At 42.5% G+C, this 21,424-nt stretch overlaps 3 protein-coding genes across 4 annotated transcripts; all 3 read right to left on the reverse strand.

The window, feature by feature from the left end:
• Positions 1–1,886: 1,886 nt before the first annotated feature.
• LOC144700125 (uncharacterized) lies at positions 1,887–7,195 on the reverse strand. Its single transcript, XM_078571530.1, has 18 exons — positions 6,082–7,195; positions 5,946–6,017; positions 5,670–5,841; positions 5,476–5,596; positions 4,808–4,903; positions 4,645–4,726; positions 4,512–4,571; positions 4,373–4,425; positions 4,129–4,295; positions 3,804–4,014; positions 3,646–3,703; positions 3,512–3,568; positions 3,168–3,413; positions 2,873–2,937; positions 2,711–2,767; positions 2,539–2,632; positions 2,334–2,474; positions 1,887–2,262 (listed from the first exon to the last, which is right to left on the reverse strand). The coding sequence occupies exons 1-18, from the start codon at positions 7,009–7,011 to the stop codon at positions 2,098–2,100; spliced, it is 2,847 nt and encodes a 948-aa protein (XP_078427656.1). The 5' UTR covers positions 7,012–7,195; the 3' UTR covers positions 1,887–2,097.
• Positions 7,196–7,283: 88 nt separating this feature from the next.
• On the reverse strand, positions 7,284–10,570 carry LOC144700126 (Divalent ion symporter). 2 transcript variants are annotated; one of them, XM_078571531.1, is made up of 3 exons: positions 9,586–10,570; positions 9,295–9,484; positions 7,284–7,921 (listed from the first exon to the last, which is right to left on the reverse strand). In XM_078571531.1, the coding sequence occupies exons 1-3, from the start codon at positions 10,462–10,464 to the stop codon at positions 7,653–7,655; spliced, it is 1,338 nt and encodes a 445-aa protein (XP_078427657.1). In that variant the 5' UTR covers positions 10,465–10,570; the 3' UTR covers positions 7,284–7,652. The 2 variants fall into 2 exon arrangements, with proteins under 2 accessions (XP_078427657.1, XP_078427658.1); XM_078571532.1 differs by lacking the exon at positions 7,284–7,921 and adding an exon at positions 7,930–8,950.
• A 5,714-nt stretch (positions 10,571–16,284) lies between these two features.
• Positions 16,285–20,775, reverse strand: EMB1691 (Methyltransferase MT-A70 family protein). The gene is made up of 7 exons (XM_078571533.1): positions 20,636–20,775; positions 17,944–20,303; positions 17,779–17,862; positions 17,577–17,681; positions 17,394–17,502; positions 17,086–17,237; positions 16,285–17,001 (listed from the first exon to the last, which is right to left on the reverse strand). Exons 2-7 carry the CDS (start codon positions 20,296–20,298, stop codon positions 16,525–16,527), a joined length of 3,282 nt encoding a protein of 1,093 aa, XP_078427659.1. The 5' UTR covers positions 20,299–20,303; positions 20,636–20,775; the 3' UTR covers positions 16,285–16,524.
• Between the last annotated feature and the right edge of the window lie 649 nt (positions 20,776–21,424).

A 21,424-nucleotide genomic window follows, 5' to 3' on the forward strand; every position in this document is an offset into this window, starting at 1 on the left:
CTATCTATGCCTATATCTCTATGTTTCTCTCTAAATTTCTCTCTCTATCTATGCCTACATCTCTATGTCTCTCTCTAAGTTTCTCTCTCTATCTATGCATATATCTCCCTATGTCTCTCTCTAAGTTTTTCTCTCTATCTATGCCTATATCTCCCTATGTCTCTCTCTAAGTTTTTCTCTCTATCTATGCCTATATCTCCCTATGTCTCTCTCTAAGTTTCTCTCTCTATCTATGCCTATATCTCCCTATGTCTCTCTCTAAGTTTTTCTCTCTATCTATGCCTATATCTCCCTATGTCTCTCTCTAAGTTTCTCTCTCTATCTATGCCTATATCTCCCTATGTCTCTCTCTAAGTTTCTCTCTCTATCTATGCCTATATCTCCCTATGTCTCTCTCTAAGTTTCTCTCTCTATCTATGCCTATATCTCCCTATGTCTCTCTCTAAGTTTCTCTCTATATCTATGCCTATATCTCTCTATGTCTCTCTCTAAGTTTCTCTATCTATGCCTATATCTCTCTATGTCTCTCTCTAAGTTTCTCTCTCTATCTATGCCTATATCTCTCTATGTCTCTCTCTATCTACGCCTATATCTCTATGTCTCTCTCCATATTTATGCCCATATCTATCTATGTCTCTCTCTATGCCTATGCCTGCATCCCTCTATGTCTCTCTCTCTCTATATCTCTCTATGTCTCTTTCTATGTCTTTCTCTCTATATGTACATATATCTCTCCCTATGTATCTCTCTCTAAGCCCCTCTCTATCTATGCATATATCTCTCTATGTCTCTCTCGCTAAGTCCCTCTCTATCTATGCCTATATCTCTCTGTCTCTCTCTCTATCTAAGCCTATATCTCTCTATGTCTCTCTCTCTATCTATGCCTATGTCTCTCTATGTCTCTCTCTCTCCCTCTTTCTATATCTTTATTTACTTATCTGAAAGAATTTCTCTATGCATTTAAATAAATGTACATATCTGTGTCACTCTCGATCCGTCTCTTTCAGACTTCTCGAAGATGATGGTTAGAATATATATGTAAACAAGGAAAATGTCCTGAAGCAATGTACACGTGTTTTAAGTGGGTAAATGGTGACAGTGGAGACACAGAGCGGACTCATCGTCATTATTGTCATCATGTGCGCTTTCATCATCATTTATCTTATGTGAATAAATAAAAATTACCAGAAGTAATGTCCATAATTTTGAATGCGCATGAAATAAAGTATTTCCTTGTGGCCTCTGATTGAAGGGAAAGGAAAAAAGCAATAGTCTCTCCATCGTAACCATTATCAGCATCGTATCTCTCTCTCTATAAAGTAGGTGAATGAGGATGAAGACCCTGAAGCAATGTTAGCAAGTTTCACACCACAAAGCTAGCAAAATGTCTCTGTCGTCACCGAGAGAGGAAGGTTAAGAGAGAACAAGGTGTGGGTAGTCCATCAACATCATCATCATCAGCAACATGATCATCGACTTCATCATCTCTCTCTCTAAAGTTGGAAACTGGGGTTTGTGGGTCAAGCAATATCAAGATGCTACACTGCACAGGAGAGCAAAAAAATCTCAACTGTTGCCACAAGCATAGGAGGGATTATAGAGAATTGTTATGGGCTCTCCATCTACATCATCATTATCAGCATCATTATCATCATCATTGTCGTCGTCATCGTCTCTCTAACGTGGGAAAATGGGGATGAAGGGCCAATCAATATCAGAATGTTTTACTGCCCAGGTTAGCAAAGAAAACCTCTGTCTTGCCACAAGCGGAGGGAAAATAGAGAGAAAAGGTAGTGGGCCCTCCATCATCATCCTAGTTATCATCATCATCAATAATATCAATAACATCCTCTCTCTCTAAAGTGGGTAGATGGGGATGAAGGGACTGAAGCAATATCAAGATGTTTCACTGCACAGGAGCCAACAAAATCTTACTGCTGCCACTGGCAGAGAAAAGGAAAAAGAGCGGGCCACGGCCTCACCATATCATCATCATCAACATGATCATCATCTCTCTCTCTAAAATGGATGAATGAGAATGAAGGGGCCAGAGGGAGGTCAAAATGTGGGGCCCTCAGAAGAGCCAAAAAATACCTCTCATTGGCCAATGGCAGGGGGAGGGGAAGAGAGAGAAAGAGCTGAAAGCTGCTCTTCATCTCCTTCTATCTCCACCCCAGAATTTGGAGGTCTGGAAACCAGCTTATGAAGCATGGAGGTGCCGTGGAAGACGGTCGGCCGACAGCCCTTGGCCAGAGCGTTCAGCTGCAGGGAGGTCAAACAGAGTCAAAGGTCAGCGGGGAAGGTCATACAGAGTCAAAGCTCAGCAGATTGACCTCGTCAACGGAGATTTTACTGAAACCAAACTTCTGCGTCCAGATGGATTCGGCTTCTTCCGCGGCGGGGAGGACGAGGTGCTTCACGCCCAGCGAGTTTAGCATTCTCTCTATGCAAGAAAATTGTGCCTGGAAGTAACCCTGGAATCGCAGAAACAAGTCCGGAATTCATTTATTAATCAACTGAGAGAGAGAGGGGGCAGACCTGCCCTTGATTTTCTCTATTGGTAGCCACCAGAGGGAGCTCTGCGACTTCGCACCCCATGACCCGGAGGATTCCAGCGGACACCACGGAAGAACTGCAAGTATAAACCAAATCATAAGGTCATGTTCATGGATGGAAGAATTTCGACAATTGTTTCAGGTCGTGTTCATACTTCACGGTCAGCACTGAACAAAACATCCCCCCAAACTCCTGCTCTCTCGCGTCCCTCCTAGGAACAAATCAAACAGAAGCTGAAGCCAATTCTTGAAAGTTGCAAGTAAAATATCCACTTTTAAGAAGGAAATTAAGAAACAAAATGTAATTTCCTTCTCACCCATAAACTATGGCAGGGATGAGGTCCTTTCCCGTGGCAATATCTATGATGGGATCGAAGCATTCCTGAGAAAAAAATATTTGTAATTAACCAACTAAAAAACTGGAAAAAAATACTCTAAATTGGGTTTTTTTTCTCGAATGTCTCCTAAACATAAAACACAAGATTTCCAACGGAATGCAATTAAATCAACCGACAATATTAACCCTATATGGGAACGGCTACACGGTTGGCATTAAAACATATGTCCACTAAATAAACTTGACTTTAACGTTGACTGAGTAACGAAACTCACGTGGAAAAGAGATAAAGCTTTAGAAAGGAGAAGCCTAGTGTCTGGAGTTGCTGTTTTGCCACTAAGCAGTCTCCATTTCATATCAACATCGGTCACTGGAACCACCCCTTTTTTCTCCTGTTTCTCCTTTATAATATCTAACTCGATGCTCGTTAATTGTTCTGCATCGACGGCCAGTAATCTCTGCAAGGCCGTGTGTATTCTGTTGCAATCAGGGGAGCAAAACCATGTCCCCTCGGGTAATTCCTATAACAAAATAAAATAGAAGGTAAGTCAGATATTTTAATAATCTAAAAAAATATTGCTGAAGTATAGAGAAGAATAGTCCAGAAATTTAATACAACCTTAAAGTCACCCATGCCGTGTTCCTTCAGACATCCAACGTGAAACTCCCTCTCACACTGAAAGAGTCCCAACGGGAAAATTAGGCCTTTGACGCAAATAAAAGAGTTTTTAAGGACACAGGAATCAGCCTCACTTGATCGCATAGCAGAACAGTGCGAGGCCCGAACCCACTTTTACAAAAATCATGCGCCCTGGAATGAAAAACACGAAAATTCTTGTAAAAATAAACTTTTGATGATTTTTAAGTTTAGGGAAAATGCAATTTCTTTTAAACGCAACGGAGAAGCTCACCTGCATAATACGCAACCGCCAAGATCAGACTCAGGTGATTTCACAATGCGAATGCATCTTTGAATGATTTGTTCAATAGGGTCGACTCCTGCAATTCTTCCGGCAGCAATGGCATTTTCATTATGCTCAGAAGATTTTTCCTTCTGGGTCCTATTTTGGCAATATGGGCAGTACCAATCCCCTTCAGGAACACTGGTTAACCCAACACATTCTGCAATAAAGGCGATTCAAAAATTAAAAAAGGGTTTATTACGGAAAAAAAACTAGAGGACTTGATATTTATGAAAGTGAAAGAAAGATAGGAATATTAAAAGGCGGGGATAACCTTTGTGGAAAGCCCTAGGGCAAATATCACAGAGCAAAAGATCACCCCCGTCGGCGCAGATCCCACAGAGATCGTCGTTTTCTGAAGTTGCAAATCTTTTATCCTTGGAGAGAGAGATGGAGAGTTCATGAAGAGACACCCCGTTTGAGGTATAAATGTTGAGGTATCTGCCAAATTACCAAGTACCGAAATTATAATCATAAGCAAAAAGCACCATTATAAATAAATTTAAAAAGTCACTTACGGCTTCCGTCGTGAAGGGCATCCCGCATGAGCTTCAAACTGAGAGGGACTAATCTAAAAATGCACACCAAAATAAAGTAAATATGCATCGGTATAAAAACGTAATCTTACCACTGTATAACATAAGAATATAATCTTACCACTGAATTGCAACAAAGGCAGAAAATTCCATTCCCTTGGATGTAGCCCTGGAGTAACCTCTGTAAAATAACGAGATTATTAAATAAACGAAATAATAATTATAAATCAGAATCATACAAATTTGATCACAACCTTCCCACGGGCGTAGTATGCAACTTCGGTTCCATCTGGCAAGATCCCATCCGTAAATACCAACTTATGTAGCCGTAAATCCCTTCAGCAAAATAGTAATAAATTACAAAAAATAATGGTGCAGTTAAACGATAATTAAACTCCTAGATCGCCAAAAGCTTACTTTGTGGTCATTCGCCCCCGATTGCTCTTCTTCTGTGATGACAAACTCCCTAAATTGCTATCAGGAGACTTGAGAGGTAAAATAGACTTCGAAATCCTGATCAAGAAGACAAACTTTTGTGAGGAACGAATCCTCGTTACCTTTCACTGAAGAATTGTCGAGCTTTATACTTAAATATCGTGATAAAAAGAAGTGGGGAAAATACAGAATAAATACAAATCATGATTTTTTGAAGAAATTTCAACTCATTGTTAAGACTAAAACCAAGTGCATCTACAACGCATATCCAAAAGCGTACTTAATACTTTTTACGCCAGCTTATGCGAATTAAAGACCAATTCCAATAAAATGTTCGTTTTTGGCGACGTCTCCAGGAAAACGAACTAAAAGCTGAAAACACGGAAATACAAATTCGAAGTGCTCAGAGAATAATACGCATTTCCTAATTTATGGACTTGCTAAATTTATAAGATAGATTAAGCATTTATGTTGTGTTTGCATACCATAATGATTGGCATATTAACCAACGATAAAAGAATATAATTTTATAACATCGAGTTTAGGTAAAAAATATTTTAATGTTCCATTATGATTAATTGATTTTCTTCACACAAAATGAGACGATTAATGATAATCATAAAGAATTAAACAGATCCGCGACCACTAACTTGGGAATCGCAGATTTGTCGAGTGATTTCTTTGTCTTCCTCCGAGATAATCTTGACACAAAGCATGATTCGCACACCGGTGTCAATCTTCCTACGCGCGAGTCGTTTGAAGGCCCTACATCTTTTTTAACATAAAAATAAAAATTAACAATACATCCAGAAGCAAATCTCATAATCCAATGCAGAAATCTTACCACAATCAGCACTGATCGCACTCCGGATAGTCAACTCCAGCGTTTCAAGCGGAGCTTCCACACAGGCCCGTAACACGTCACGCATTGTGCTTCCATTTTCTAGGTAAATGTAGTCAGAAGGATGCTTCTTTGTGCTTCCGGCGTGCAGCTCAAAATTATAAGCAGTAACAGTCTACAGAAAAGAAAATTCTCAAAAAAATTAAACTCTTGCCCAGAATTTTATCAAAAAAGGGAAATAAAAACAACAAAGAACGTCAAGAAGAATTATCCGCTTACATTTAAACCTTGACAGGAATTACAAAAACATAAGATCTTTCCATCTTTTACCACTCCACGGAGCCCTCCTTCCTACAGAAATCAGACTCTTAAACGTCAGAAGGAAGAAAAGACAAAAAGAATAAAGAAATCAGACCTTGTCTTTGGCGCGCGTAATATACTTTACGTTCAGTCCCTCCAGCAAACCCGTTTCCAGAAGATTCTTCACAGTCGAAGGGATCTTCGTCAGAGAAATCTTCGAGAATTTCAAGTTCAACTTCTTCGGCGTTGTGCTCAAGGCCTCGTTAGCTGTCGTCGTGGCCAACTCTTCGTCTGTTCTATTCACAGAATCAATCTCCTCTCGAGCTTCTTCTCGTCCGGCTGGTTCTTCAACGGCGGTTGAAGAAGACTTCTCCGGAAGCACCGTCGGTTCATCAGCCACGGTAGCAATCAAATCTTCCTTCAAAGTCTTCAACGTGGAAGGAGTAGAATTAGGGACATTGTCCTTCACTTCAGAGTTGAGCACCGAACGATGGAACCTTCTGAAGTAGGTAACATGTTTAGTGCTCGGATTTCTAAAAGAAGGATTCCTCGGCAATGCTTGAATCTCCACCGAACGCTGCACTTCAACAGCAGACGAAGATGTCACCTCCGCAACCGCGATCTCCGTCCGACTACAGGAAGAAACCAAGATCGGAATCGTAATAGGAATCTCTGCAGCATCGACCGGAGAAGCAACCCTAGAAGCAGATTCTTCAACTGGGTCGGGATTCGGGAAGGCCTTTGCGAGTTCTTCTTCGCGGAGGCCATCCGAGACAACGGGAGAGACGGAGAGAAATTCCTCCGGCGATTCGAGAGAAAGGGGCGCCTCCAATTTCCTCTTTTTCTTCCGGGATTTGATTTGCAACGAACCGGAAGAATGAAGAATTTTGCCGGAACGAGTCCGACTCATGGGAGTGACGAGCATCTCGGTTTGGGCCTTGAGGGCGAAGGCGAACTCTCGCTTGAGCCCCGATCGAACGGCCGATCGGTGCACGAACTCCTGCATTTCGATCGCAGGAGGCCTCGGTCGCTTGACATCCGCCATCTCCCGACCAACGATCCCCAGCAAGACTTGCTAAAAAAACCAAATCATGGAGACGACGAACGAGGTCGATCGAGAGCAATTACAAAGCATCGGATCTCGATTCGAACGACGAAGAACAGGAGAAGATCGCCGATTCCGACGAACGCAGAGATCTCCCGCTCGAGCCGGGCAACAATCGTTCGAACATTCGACGAAGAAAGAGGCGAAAAGGTTTTTCAGAGGGCTTGCGCGAGGAGTTAGAGAGAGAGAGAGAGAGAGAGAGAGAGAGAGAGAGAGGGAACACGATAAGGAAGTGGATACGACTATTTACCGTTTTGCCCTTCCGCTGTTACGGTATTTTTCAGAATAGCACCCCGGAACGGAGACTTTTGTTGTTCCAGAAACTCTCCACCACGTGGCGGGCGCTGATTGGCTCTCCGTGGCGGGAAAGTAGATCGGGGGTTTGAAATTTTCAAGCGAGGAGGATGAGTAGCCGTTGGCCGTCTTTTTCAAATTTAAAAAAAAAAAAAATACGTGACTTGTTCTAATGACAACGAGGAAGAGAGAAAGAAAGAACAAGCTGTTGTTTTTTTTTTTCAGTAGGAGGAATTGTTTAATGTAATTTGGGTAGAATTAATTATAATAGAAAGAAGGGGGGATTTTCAGAAGTTTCTGATGAGGAGAAGGCCGGCGGCGGCGACGAGCAGCGTTGAAGGAAGGCCGAAGCGGAGATGTGTGCAGAAGGAGAGATGGCAGTTCAAGGAAGGGTTCTTCATGGCCTGCTCGCACACGATAAGGTTGGCAGCGGAGCCGACGAGGGACAAGTTACCGGCGACGGTGCTGACCCAAGCTAGAATCAGCCAAGCCCTCGTCTCCTCCTCCGGCGAGATTGCCGACGCCGCCGCCGCCATTCGGCCGCCGAGCAGAAGAACTGCGAAGAACAATGCTGACCTCAGATGTTGAATCTTGCGGATTATGGAAATTATTTCTCAAATGGGTTATTCCGAATTGCTGTTTTGGTCGGAGGAATCGGATTCATGTAGTTAGGAGGGATGGTTGTCGAATAATTTGAGAAAAAGAAGGCGGAATTGATCTTAGAATGATAATGCGACCGTCGAATAAATCTGTTTTTATTTTGGACGGTTGATTTTATCGTGATTCTGCATCGTGTAGTTTATGTGGGTAAGTTTAGATGGTCGCATGATCGTCATCGAGTAGTATTGGGAGGGATGATAGTAGAATAATTTGGATAAAAGAAGGCGGAATCGATCTTAGAATGATAATGCGACCGTCGAATAAATCTGTTTTTCTCTCAGGCAGTCGATTTCATTGTGATTCTGCATCATTTAGTCTTATGGATAAGTTTAGACGGTCGCATGATCATCATCAAGTAGCGTTAAGAGGGATGATAGTAAAATAATCTGAGAAGAAAAAGGCGAAATTCTATCTAAGAAAGATAATGCGACCGTCGAATAAATCTGTTTTTCTTTCAGGCGGTCGATTTCGTCGTGATTCTGCATCATGTAGTCTTATGGGTAAGTTTAGATGGTCGCATGATCGTCATCGAGTAGCGTTAAGAGGGATGATATTAGAATAATCTGAGAAGAAGAAGGCGAAATTCTATCTAAGAAAGAAAATGCGACCGTCGAATAAATCTGTTTCTGTTTTAGACGGTAGACTTTATCGTGATTCTGCATCATGTAGTTTAATGGGTAGGTTTAGATGGCCGAGTGATCGTCATCGAGAAGCTTTAAGAAGGATGATAGTAGAATAATCTGAGAAGAAGAAGGCGATACTCATCTTAGAACGCCAATGAACCATCGAATAATTATGTTTTTTTTTCAGGCGGTTGATTTGGATGGAGAGATCGGAGTCTGCGTCTTGTAGTTTTAAGAGCAAGTTTAGATGGTCGCACGATCTTGATCGAGTACCGGCTAGGGGGGATGATAGTGATATAAATCTGAGGAAAAAGGAGGAATTCATGTTAAAATGATAATGCGACCATCGAATAAATCTTTTTGTTTTTGAGACGGAGGATTTTATTGATCGAGTACCGGCTAGGGGGGATGATAGTAGTATAAATCCGAAGAAAAAGGAGGAATTCATGTTAAAATGATTATGCGACCATCGAATGAATCTTTTTTTTTTTTGAGACGGAGAATTTTATCGTGACTTGGTCGGAGGAATCGGATTCTGCATCTTATAGTTTAATGGAATGGGTAAGTTAAGAAGGACGGTAGCAGGAAAAATCATAAAAAAAGAAGGAAAAAGCATAATCGATTTTAAAATGATAAATTAGCAGACCTGCGGGTACATTAGAAGCCAAATTGGAAAGAACGATAACTGCGATAGCAAGCACCGCAACGCCAGCCACTCGATCAATCCCTGTGTACGGTTGCACGAGATCCCATAACTTGCCGGGTATTCCAGTTCTGTTGAAACCCTCTACCGTGATAAACATGGCGCCGAAGAACACCAGCACCGAGTACGAAACCTGGTAAAAATAGAACACAGATTATTCCTCTTGGGTTCGCGAGATTAACTCAAAAATCAAATCTTTTTGGTATTTAAGGCCGACCCAGATGAGAGAAAAACCTTCTCTAAGCAAGGCCGAGCATCGCGGAAATCAAGAACGACGAGAATCAAGGCGGCAGCCATGGCGGTCCACGACATGTTCAGACCGAGAAGGAGCGCGATTAGCATACCAAGAGTAACAATATAAACGCAGATCTTCCGGAAAAGACTTTCTTTAGTTTCAGCTACTCCGTTTCCAAGCGAACTCACACCCCCCGAATCAAGATTCAACAGCAAGTCTTGAGGAAACGCTTCAAGTTCTCCCTGTTCTTCGTCCTCCGGCGAGAATACCCACATGTAGTATCCCAATAAGATCGCAACGTTCACGAGAGATCCCAAGATCATGGCGGGGAGGAGTCCCGTGAAGAACTTAAGAAATTGAATCTTGCCTTGCACGGCGATGACGAGATTCTGAGGATTGCCGATCGGCGTCGCCGAAGAGCCGATATTCGCGCTGGAAGCAAGAGCGAGGAGCAAGATCTTGGGAGGAATCTTGTGCTGTTTGTCGATTCTGAGAACGAATTCGGTCAGAACGACGCAGGAGGTGTCGTTGGTGAAGAACGCGCTGGAAATTGAGGAGACGAAGCAGACTCGGCAGAGAAGGTCTTTCCCTCCTTGGGCTTTCCAGGAGAGGAGTTTGCCGAGGTTTTTGAACAAGTCGGCTCGTTCGAGATAGTTACCCACTACCATGGTTCCGAAGAGAAGTCCCAGAATTGGTAGATTGACTGCTGCGTACGCTTCTTCTGGAGATATCACGCGGAAGATGACCATCAGCGAGGCGCTTAAGAGAGCGCCTGCAGTTCTTCCGATCGGCAGCAGAGGAACTGTTGGGAAGATTGTGAGAATCCAGAAGATTGCAAACGCGATCGACCCAAGAATTTCTTTCCATGCAGCTTCCATTCTTCTCCCGGAACAGAAATTCAGTTCTTCGGCGACGTGGGCACTCTCAAAAGTTCAGGATTTTGATGAAAAAGTGATATCCTCTCATCAGTCAAATGGAAAAGTGAGATATGCTCGAGGGATTTTGTCAGGTTTTAGTGGTAGTTGTTGAATTATTATCTTGACAGATGTCAGGGACGGCTGGAGCATTAACTGTTTCCATCGTTGTGCTCCTATGGATTGTTAGGTAGTGTCTTATCTTCATTTTGTAGAGGATTTAAAGTGAAAGGGATTCTGGTTGTTCAATTTCTCAGATTTCCGCGAGTGTAATTACACTCTTACACACATTAGCAACTTGGAACTCGAACTTCCCTGAGTTCAATTCTCAAGTTTAATCATATTCGTAATCGCAGACCAGTTCGAGCTTGAACAAACAGATCTTGCTCGATTGATTGGTGACAAGCTCTCGCCGATCATTATTAATTGCTGAGGATCAATCAAACTCACTGAACAATGGGGATCTGACTGATCTATCAAGATCATCTGCTAATTAGAGATTGGAAATCTGCAAAGTCTATAGCCTCGTCGATCCAATCCTTCAAGTTTAATCCTAGGGTTGCCCATTTTATCGTATTTTCTTCATTTTATCGCCAAGTTTTTCACATTTCGTAATTCATCATTTCTCCGGTTCATACCGTTTGCTTTCGTATTGCTCTATTGTCGACGTATGCAGATCACAGATAATCGATATCAACTGTAAATATGTTCTTAAAGGAAGCCAAGTGGGCAAAAGACTCATGAGAGTGGAGAAGAGTCGTGTTTCCGTGTAATTACCGGTGCGAAGTGCAGGGATGGTCACGGCAATGCGGTGCGGATATTCGCCACAAGTATGCGACTTTCTTTCTCTCTCTTCACTCACCTCTCTCTCCTCTCTCTCTTCAGTCTTCACTCTCCTGTCTCTCTTCTCTCTTCTCTCTCTTTTCTCTTTCTTTCTCTCTATCCTGTCTCCTCTCTCTTCTCACTTTTCTTTCTCTCCTCTCTTCTCTCTCCCCTCTCTCCTATTGCCTCTCTCTCTCCTCTCCCCTCTATGCTTTCTCTCCTCTCTTCTCTCTCCCCTCTCTCCTCTTGCCTCTCTCTCTCCTCTCCCCTCTATGCTTTCTCTCCTCTCTTCTATCTCCCCTCTCTCCTCTTGCCTCTCTCTCTCCTCTCCCCTCTATGCTTTCTCTCCTCTCTTCTCTCTCCGCTCTCTCCTCTCTTCCCTATGCTCTCTCCCTTCTCTCCTCTTGCATCTCTCTCTCCTCTCCCCTCTATGCTTTCTCTCCTCTCTTCTCTCTCCGCTCTCTCCTCTCTTCCCTATGCCCTCTTCCCTCTCTCCTCTCTCTCCTCTCTTCTCTATCCTCTCTCCACTCTCCTCTCTCTTCTCTCTTTTCCTTCTCTTCTCTCTCTCTGCTCTCTTCTCTCCTCCACTTCTCTTTCTGTCTCTCTTCTCCTTCTGTCTCTTCGATGTCTTCTCTCTTCTGTCTCTTCTCTCTCTTGTCTTTCTATCTCTCTTCTCCCTTCTGTCTCTTCTATGTCTTCTCTCTTCTATCTCTTCTATCTCTTCTCTCTCTTGTCTTTCTATCTCTCTTCTCCCTTCTGTCTCTTCGATGTCTTCTCTCTTCTGTCTCTTCTCTCTCTTGTCTTTCTATCTCTCTTCTCCCTTCTGTCTCTTCTATGTCTTCTCTCTTCTGTCTCTTATCTTTCTATCTCTCTTCTCCATTCTGTCTCTTCTATGTCTTCTCTATTCTGTCTCTTCTCTCTCGTGTCTTTCTATCTCTCTTCTCCCTCTTTCTCTCTTCTCCCTTCTGTCTCTTCTATGTCTTCTTTCTTCTCTCTCTTCTCTCTCTTCTCCCTTCTGTCTCTTCTATGTCTTCTTTCTTCTCTCTCTTCTCTCTCTTCTCCCTTCTGTCTCTTCTATCTCTTCTCTCTCTCCTATTTCTATCTCTTCCCCCATCTGTCTCTTCTATGTCTTCTTTCTTCTCTCTCTTCTCTCTCTTCTCTTTTTATCTCTTTTCCCTTCTGTCTCTTCTATATCTTCTCTCTCTTCTCTTCTATCTCTTCTCCCTTCTGTCTCTTCTCTTTCTTCTCTTTCTATCTCTCTTATCTCTTCTGTCTCTTCTCACTCTTCTCTTTCTATCTCTCTTCTGTCTCTTCTTACTCTTCTCTTTCTATCCTCTTCTCTCTTCTGTATCTTATCACTCTTCTCTTTCTGTCTCTCTTCTCTCTTCTGTCTCTTCTCTTACCTTATCTTCTCTCTCTAATCAAGAACTGACTGACTACTCAGGGGTCCCACAGATCTGATGATTTTTATTTAGTACCAGACTTGACAGAGAACAGATCAAACTGAGATTATCGTTATTCCCCGTAGTTATTATCGTTATTCCCTGTAGTTATTACACTTTCTTCTCTCTCCTCTCATCCCTATTTTCTCTCTCCTTTCGTCCCTAGTCTCTCTCTCATCTCTTCTATATTCTCTCTTTCTGCTCTCTCCTCTCTTCTCTCTCTTCTTTATTCTCTCCCTCCTCTCTCTCCCTGCTCTGTCCTCTCTTCTCTATTCTCTCTTTTCATATGTCTATTATCTCTCCTCTCTTGTCTATTTTCTCTCCTCTTTCTCTTCTCTCTTCTCTACTCTCTCTCCTCTCTTCTCTATTCTCTCTTTTCATATGTCTATTATCTCTCCTCTCTTGTCTATTTTCTCTCCTCTTTCTCTTCTCTCTTCTCTCTTCTCTATTCTCTCTCTTTTCTCTCTTCTCTATTCTCTCTCTTTTCTCTCTTCTCTATTCTCTATCTTCTCTATTCTCTCTCTTCTTTCTCTTCTCTCTTCTCTCTATTCTCTATTATCTCTCTTCTCTATTCTCTATTATCTCTCTTCTCTTCTCTGCTCTATTCTCTATTCTCTCTCTTCTCTCTCTTCTCTCTCTTCTCTCTTCCCTTTTCTCTCTTCTCTATTCTCTATTATCTCTCTTCTCTATTCTCTCTCTTCTTTATTCTCTCCTCTCTTCTCCCTCTTCTCTATTCTCTCTTTCTTTTCTCTCTCCTCTTTCTTTTCTCTATTCTCTACTCTCTCTCCTCTTTTATCTCTCTTCTCTATTCTCTCTCCTCTTTCTCTTCTGTCTTCTCTGCTCTTTCTCCTCTTTTCTCTCTCTTCTCTATTCTCTCTCCTCTTTCTCTTCTATCTTCTCTACTCTCTCTCTTCTCTATTCTCTCTCCTCTTTCTCTTCTATCTTCTCTACTCTTTCTCCTCTTTCTCTTCTCTCTTCTCTATTCTCTCTCTTCTATTTTCTCCCTCTCCTCTCTCCTTTATTATCTCTCTTCTCTATTGTCTCCCTCTCCTCTCTTCTTTATTATCTCTCCTCTATTGTCTCCCTCTCCTCTCTTCTTTACTACCTCACTTCTCTATCCTCTCTCTTCTCTCTCCTCACTCTCCTCACTCTCCTCCCTCTCCTCTATACCTCACTTCTCTATCCTCTCTCTTCTCTCTCCTCACTCTCCTCTCTCTCCTCTATTCTTTCTCCTCTCTCTCCTCTCTTCTCTATTCTCTCTCTCTTCTCTTTTGTCTTTTATCTCTCTCTTCTCTATTCTTTCTCCTCTCTCTCCGCTCTTCTTTATTCTCTCTTCTCTCTTGTCTTTTATCTCTCTCTTTTCTACTCTTTCTCTTCTCTCTCCTCTCTTCTTTATTCTCTCTCTCTCTCTTCTCTCTAGTCTTTTATCTCTTTCTTCTCTATTCTTTCTCCGCTCTCTCTCTTCTCTTCTTTACTCTCTCTCTTATATCTCTTGTTTTTTATCCCTCTCTCTTCTCTATGCTCTCTCTGCTCTCTTCTCTCTTGTCTTTTCTCTCTATGTTTCCTATCTCCTCTCCTCTCTATTCTCTCTCTCCTCTCTCCCCTCTCTCTTCTCTTTCTCTCTTTCTCTCTCTATTCTCTTCTCTTTCTCGCTCTCCACTCTATCTTCTCTTTCTTTCTCTCCACCTCTCTTCTCTCTCCTCCCTCTCCCTCTCCACCCTCTCTTCTCTTTCTCTCTCTCCCTCTCTACCCTCTCTTCTCTTTCTCTTTCTCTCTCCACTCTCTCTTCTCTTTCTCTCTCTCCTCCCTCTCCCTCTCCACCCTCTCTTCTCTTTCTCTCTCTCCCTCTCCACCCTCTCTTCTCTTTCTCTTTCTCTCTCTCCACTCTCTCTTCTCTTTCTCTCTCTCCCTCTCCTCCCTCTTCATTCTCTTCTCTCTCTCCTCGCTCTTCTCTATCTTCTCTACTCTCTCTCTAGTCGTACTGACTGCTGAGTGATCGCTCGCTATCTTGACCGAAAGGTGGTCAAGAAGCTTCCTCTCTCCCAGACGAGATGAGATCACCACTTCTCATTTAACTTTTTTTCTTTGACTTATACATCTAGTCAAGGGTCATACTGAGACCTGATGAATTTTATCGGGGACCAGACTTGACAGTAAAAAGATGAAACTGATAGTGGACGTTATTCCCCATAGTTGATATCGTCATGCTCAGCAAAACCGCATATGTATGACGCCAGGAGTATGACAGAAATATATAACTCACAACCAAAACATATCTAATGGTTATAATGGTATAGACATACAAATCAAATTTAGGTTATTTAATCCCCTCTGATGCGATAAACAAAAATTTGGATCAGTAATGATCTCTAAATTAATTAATATGTTTGGGTGGAGATTTAAATTATTAATTTGCAGTTTTCAAGGCATGAGTGACCAGCTTCGATAATGTTTAGACGATATGACTCCTGAAATATTTTATCCTGAAAACCATTGGAATGATTTATTTTGTTAGTTTTAGCTTGAAACAAAAGTCACAGCGTCAACTTGAGTTCATAATACGCTGCTTGATACAAAAGAGGCGCCTCTCAATTTCCAAGATTGAAGTTTTAAACATTGATTCATCTTCTCAACGAAGAGAAACATTCTGAGGATGCGGTAATCATTGAAAACACAAACGACAAATTGAACAGATATTCCAAGAAAGACATATTTGGGTTGCAGAAAATGAACACGACGGTCATGTGTATTTCAATCACTTGTTTGAGGTGCATTACAAATTTCCAGAAAAAGATAATTACAAGTACATGAATAACTTTGTTTTCTCAGAATCTATTTGTTCTCTTCAAAGTGAGCATCAGGATTCAGGGCGTGGATCTTTGTTTACCTCCCAAGCCAGGACAATTTGATAGAACATTGCAACAGATACAACAGACTTAATGCTTAGAATCAAAATTAGAGACTGATTTACAAGGATTTACACAGATTTTTCATCGAATTCAACTGCTATCATTCTTAGACAACTTTCCCGTTAGTCTATGACAACATGGTAGTGGGTTCGTTTAGGTTCTCTGTACACTTAAATATGAAAATCGAAGAGCTCTTGAGTTTGTTATCACGGAAGAATGAGACTTTAAGTGGACCTCCGTGTTAGGATCCCCATGGGCGAAACTGTAGGAAATGAAGAGTTAGAATGGCCTAATCCTCCAAAACTTCTGAATCCGGAGTTTGAGACAGAAGGATACAGCTACTTGTGCCAAGAAAACCCCAAAAGATCGATCATTCATTCAAAAAGTATCTAATGAGTTTAAAGGGGGTAATATAATCCTAAGATTGTTCAAGCATTGGTTGACCAGGTCTTCTCTGATGAATCCTTATCAGGACTCTACCACTCTGAGGATCAACAAAATAGCCAACCACTTTGATAAATACACCATCTTGCACAACCTGCTGCACTATCCATCAAAACTTTCAAAGGCAAAATTTTAGCCAAGATAAACTTGCTTTTGGAGGATGATGCTATACATAACATGTTTTTCATATTGACGTCATCCAAACAAAGATTGTTTCCACAATTATAAAAAAGCAAATAACAATGAGAAAACATGAATAGCAAAAAAAAAAAGCTACTTTCCCCGATGCCATAAACTCCCCACAGGAGGGAATGTGAAGAGCACATACAATGAAATGAGACGAAATTTTCTTCTCATTAACATCAGCAGAATGGGGACCACATTCACTTGGGAACTCTATAGTTGCTCTACAAATTGACCGGGGGCAGTTGGTCAAAATCAGGAGTATCTCCGGGTGGCAGTAATGGAGGTGCATTGAAAATTGGTGGGTAAGTATCAAAGAACTTCTCATCAGGGGGACCGCCTACCAAATTGTTACTACTACCACCCTCTGCGGGCTTAAGGTTCACACCAACAGGGGGTACAGTCCAAGGAGGCAGACCAGGAGGAGTTGGGTTGAGTGTTGGCTCTGGGTTAAGGATGAGCACAGAAGAGACCGAAGACGGATTTTGAGGAGAGTTTACCATCGTCCTCTTCACAGAACTCACCATCGCAGGCAGAGACGCCGGCTGTTGTTGTTGGTTCTTCTGCGGCGGAGACTTGGGCCTCAAGTTTTCAATGTCTGGCGTCGTCACCACGAGGTGAGGTGCGTCTAACGGCGGGTTACGCCCGCCCCCACCTTGCCATACTTTCCCATCTTTGTCAGCAAAGTTCTTGCAGTACGCCTGCATGTAATGAGAAATGTGATTGAGAAGGTTTTAAGGTTTAGGGTTTAGCTTTTTTATTTCTTTCAGATTTTGGGTCTCTACCTCCTTGTTGAAATTTGAAGAGGATAGGTCTTTGCCGAGAGTGACCCAGCCAGCGCGAATGTTGTGGTCTTCGCCAAAGAGCTCAAGCCGCCTCCGGCCAAGAGAGAAATGCTCAATGATTCGATACAAATCTTCCGGCTTGGTGGTAGACCCTGAAGAGTTGCCATTCAGTGCAAGTACAGTGAGCAGATATAGAAAGAGCAATGCAAAATCAGAAGAAAAGCAACAATAGTTCGGATAAGTTAGTCTCAGTAGATTATCAATGCAACCTGATAAGGCAGAAGGGAAATTATAATGGAGCTGCTAACCGTAAGGAGGTTCTTCAGCAATAATAACATCTGTGTCAATATTAGCGTGGATAATATGTCCATCCGTGCTCCGACGAACAGTTCCTTTGATTCCCATCAAGCAATGTTCCTAACCGACTGAAGCTTCAGCGAAAGAATGTTCGGAAAACGGAATGGATTGAGAAGTCACAACATTTGACTAACCTTGGAATGCTGAAACAATGTGTGAGAGTCATGGCGCAGAGACGGAGCGGCATTCGTTTTGTTGGTCTTGACCCAACATATGTCTTCACATCTCCTAAACCCCCACTATGTTATAAAAAATTTGGGTACACTTAATGACGAGGTCAAAAAAACGAAAAGGAAAGCAATTTTTAAGTATGGGGGAAAAAATTCGGAAAAATACCTTCTTTAAGCACTGACGGCCCTGCTCAAGGCCTACGCCATCTCCAACCCAGAGGAAGATAAATGACGGAGTGTCAGCAATAGTCTGGGGAAGTTATTCAGGGATTATGACCGGATGTTAACACAAAATTCAGTTGAACGGAGAATCTAAATACCGGATTGATACCTCAATTTTAAGGTTTTGGATCTCCTCAAAGGTCCAAGATTCCATATGATCAGCAACACCTGGAGCCCGATGAACATATTCTTCCCAAGGAGGATCCACGAGAATCACATCAAACTTGGTGCCAAAGAATTCCGGGCTCAGAACGAACTCACGGAGATCACATTTGTAATACACTGGGGTGGTAGCCGACTTGGCCACAATTTCATCTTTCTTCTGGATCAACTCCCTGAGTTTTGGATAATCTTCCACAACACTAGTCAGCTCCAGCTCTCTGATGAAATTCTGCGGTCTCATGCCGGTGTCAACGAAATTCTGAGAATAGTCATTCTGTTCTCCTCTCGAAGGCGCCTTACCAGGCGGCCCGCTCAGTCTCGAAGGGTTCCATCCAGAAGCTTTATCATTTGGTAATCCACGATTCATTGTTCCAATGGCACTGAAATCAGGGCACGGCGCATTGAGGGGAATCCCTCTGCCTGCTCCAGGCTGGTTAAAAAACAAGCTGTGGTTTGGGCCGGCTGGCATGCCGGGAGGGAACCTCGGGCCAGACGGCCCTGGAGGAAGTGGGGAAAGAGCAGGGGGCACACCCGGCCAAACGACAGGCGGAAATCCAGGAAGGAATACTCCTGGGCCAATACCAGGCCCAGTGGAAGAAGACATATTTGGCCCCATAGGCGGCATGGCTCCGGGAGGCAGCCCAAGATGGCCAAACGGCGAGCCTAGCATGGGAAGCTGCATCCCACTTCTTGGTCCATCCCTGCCTGGCATTCTCCCTCTTCCTCCTCTCATGGGCCTTCCCAACTTTGTACCCTGCAGAGCAGACCTATTCAAAGAGTTTGATCCTTGATTACTCCCGAATGGCAGCTGTGAAGCATTAATGGTGCCCTTCTGTCCTCTTCCTTTAGAACCCTGTGTGTCTAAAGAGCCATCATCTGCGTATCTTTCCTGGGCGTCATCCCCTTGGCCAAGGGAACTGTCTTCGCTCATCCCCGAGGGAAGTTCCGATGGCAAGACTCCTTCAGACCTCCTCCCTGAGTGGTTTGAAACAGAACCCTCTCGTCGGAAATCTAAACTCTTACTGGGCCTGATCTCTATAGTGTCAGAATGGTCGTTCGCACTTCCAAAGCCAGATGATGCCTTAGCCGCTTCACTCCTGCCTCGAGTTTCCTTCCTATGTGAAGATCGACTATGATACTTGGCAGCATCATAGTCTCTGTCATAATCATACTCCGTATCACGATCTTTATGACTTGAGTGACTTCTTCTACCATGCTCCTTGGAAATATCCCTGTCCCTACTTCTATCATCCTTATATGCATCTTTTCCCTTGGAAGATCGGGTATCCCTGTGTCCATCTCTGCCTCTGCTCTTCTCGTTATCTGAGTCAGACAAACCCCTGTCAGCATCATCAGAGTCCTTGTAATGCTTTCTGTCAGGAGAGCGTGATTTTCTAGAGTGTCTACTCTCTTTAGATTCCCTAACACTTTTCTCCTTGCCAGATTTCTCACGAACATCCACATCGCGCTGTTGTTTATGCCTTTCTGACTTCTCACTATGTGACCTAGACGCAGACTTATGAGAAACTGGCTCCATGTCTTCCACAGATCGATCTCTGTTCTTCCTTGCCTGTCTATCACCATCAAACCTCTTATCATCGCCAATATCAGCTCTATCATTTCGATCAGAAACGGAGTCCATAACTTCATTTCTTGATTCTGTTCTTTCTCTGGGCGATCCTCGTTTATCAGGTTCAGACGTTTTTCCAAGCTTAGAATCAGCTTCATCCAATTTTCTCCGGGAGCTATGACCCTTCTCTTTGTGGCTTTCTTTCTTCTCAGAATGCTTTGAATCTTTTGTCTGCACTCTATCTAGATCGCTCTCTTGATAGATATCCCCTTTGCTTTTACTTCTGCTTTGAGAGCTTTCATGCCCAGATGTCTTAACACTTGTCTTCCTTGAAGAAGACCTTTCACTCTCTTCTCCTTTGACCTTCCGGCTGCTTTCATGGTCTCTCTCCCTGTACCCATCACCTGACTTCTTGTCTTCTGAACTCTTTTTAGAAGTTTTGGAACGCGACCCCCTTTTCACATCGTAATCCTCTTCATCGCCGCTGTCTGCACGGCTGGAGACGACAGACTTCTTCTTCACATCTTCCTTCTCTCCAAAACTCTTCCTCTTTCCAGTTTCCCGTTCCTCCTCTTCACTTCTTTGGTGCTTTGACTTGTTACCAGACTTGCGTTTCCTCTTATCAGACCCATTCCACTCTTCATCTTCCTCGACTCTTGAATCTTTTCCCTCTGCAATTTCCTCCATATCTCGCTTCAGACGACCGTGCCCAGGATCCGAGATATCCATCATCACAACTGATAAATCCAAAAAAAATAAAAAAATTGAATACTACCATCCTGGAGAAACATCCCAAAAATAAAATTCCACAGAAGAGAACCCTAACTACAGCATAAGCTAACCCCACAATCAAAGCGAGAGGAAAATTTCTCAAGGTATTTCAGCCAAGCCAAAGCTCAAGTTGGAACTCCGACAGAATAAATGAAATGGTTACGAGAGGGAGAGAAAAAACCCAACACGGAAATCGCACCAAAATTTCAACTTGAACAGTCTTCTGATGATTGACGCAATGAGTGATGAGCTGGGAGAGGGCCGCAAGAGTAGAATAAGAATATACCTAAAAACTTACCAAGTTGGCGAGAAATGGAGCTTGGCACGCCGTCAGTTCTGATTTGGCCATGTAACCTAGGAGATGTGCGGGTTCAAACTATGGAGGACGCCTTCCTCCCCTCTGCAACCTTCTAGGGGTTTTCATCACCGAAGACTACAGTTCTTCCTCATTAAGGAGAGCAATTATAAGGCTTGGCCCTTTATAGATCCTAATTCCAAGAATAAGCGCTAAACCTTATTAGCGTATATATTTCAGCAATAAAATATAAATCAAATAACGGTTTTAGTAATATAAATACATTTCAATGTTTTATGGGGTAATGGACATCCTAAACCTGACTTTATCAGCGTGGGAGAATATTCTCTTTTAAAAAGATCACATTCACTACCATCTTGTATTAATTGAAAAAAAATGACTCATTAAGGATATGTTGTAGCTTATTTTGAGGGTAATGCGTTTCCATAACTCCATAAAAGAAGTTAATGGCAAACCCCATAACCCCGTAAAAAAACCTCATTAAAAATGATTTGCAAAGTTAGAGAAAAAATATTATGAAAATGGATTGTCATTTGGACACCATTTTTTTAGGGTTCATAGGACTTTATTAAGTTTTAAGGATGAAAGATGCTGCCTGTACTCTTTTTATGTATCTTTTGCCTTTAGTTTCCTAGGTTTTAAATCAAAAATAAGAGATACATTAGATGTTTCAATTTGATATTTATTTATTGATTGAAACAAATCAATTCATAAGGGCAGAAATCTAATTTGTTAATTCGCTGATAAAATCAAATATATTTGTGAACCTGG

Source organism: Wolffia australiana, chromosome 2 (assembly GCF_029677425.1).
Source record: "Wolffia australiana isolate 7733 chromosome 2, ASM2967742v1".
NCBI lineage: Eukaryota > Viridiplantae > Streptophyta > Magnoliopsida > Alismatales > Araceae > Wolffia > Wolffia australiana.

Excerpts from the sequence above, each read along its gene's own strand:
- LOC144700126 (XM_078571531.1), bottom strand. The coding sequence starts at position 10,464 with ATGGAAGCTGCATGGAAAGAAATTCTTGGGTCGATCGCGTTTGCAATC. Across the intron at positions 9,485-9,585 it reads CTCGGCCTTGCTTAGAGAAG|GTTTCGTACTCGGTGCTGGT; the intron begins GTTTTTCTCTCA and ends TATTTTTACCAG. Across the intron at positions 7,922-9,294 it reads GGCTTCTAATGTACCCGCAG|TTCTTCTGCTCGGCGGCCGA; the intron begins GTCTGCTAATTT and ends TGTTCTTCGCAG.
- LOC144700125 (XM_078571530.1), bottom strand. The coding sequence starts at position 7,011 with ATGGCGGATGTCAAGCGACCGAGGCCTCCTGCGATCGAAATGCAGGAG. Across the intron at positions 4,426-4,511 it reads GCCTTTGTTGCAATTCAGTG|ATTAGTCCCTCTCAGTTTGA; the intron begins GTAAGATTATAT and ends GTGCATTTTTAG. Across the intron at positions 2,768-2,872 it reads ATCCCTGCCATAGTTTATGG|GAGGGACGCGAGAGAGCAGG; the intron begins GTGAGAAGGAAA and ends ATTTGTTCCTAG.
- EMB1691 (XM_078571533.1), bottom strand. The coding sequence starts at position 20,298 with ATGATGGATATCTCGGATCCTGGGCACGGTCGTCTGAAGCGAGATATG. Across the intron at positions 17,682-17,778 it reads GCCGTCAGTGCTTAAAGAAG|TGGGGGTTTAGGAGATGTGA; the intron begins GTATTTTTCCGA and ends TTTATAACATAG. Across the intron at positions 17,503-17,576 it reads CATTGTTTCAGCATTCCAAG|GAACATTGCTTGATGGGAAT; the intron begins GTTAGTCAAATG and ends TCAGTCGGTTAG.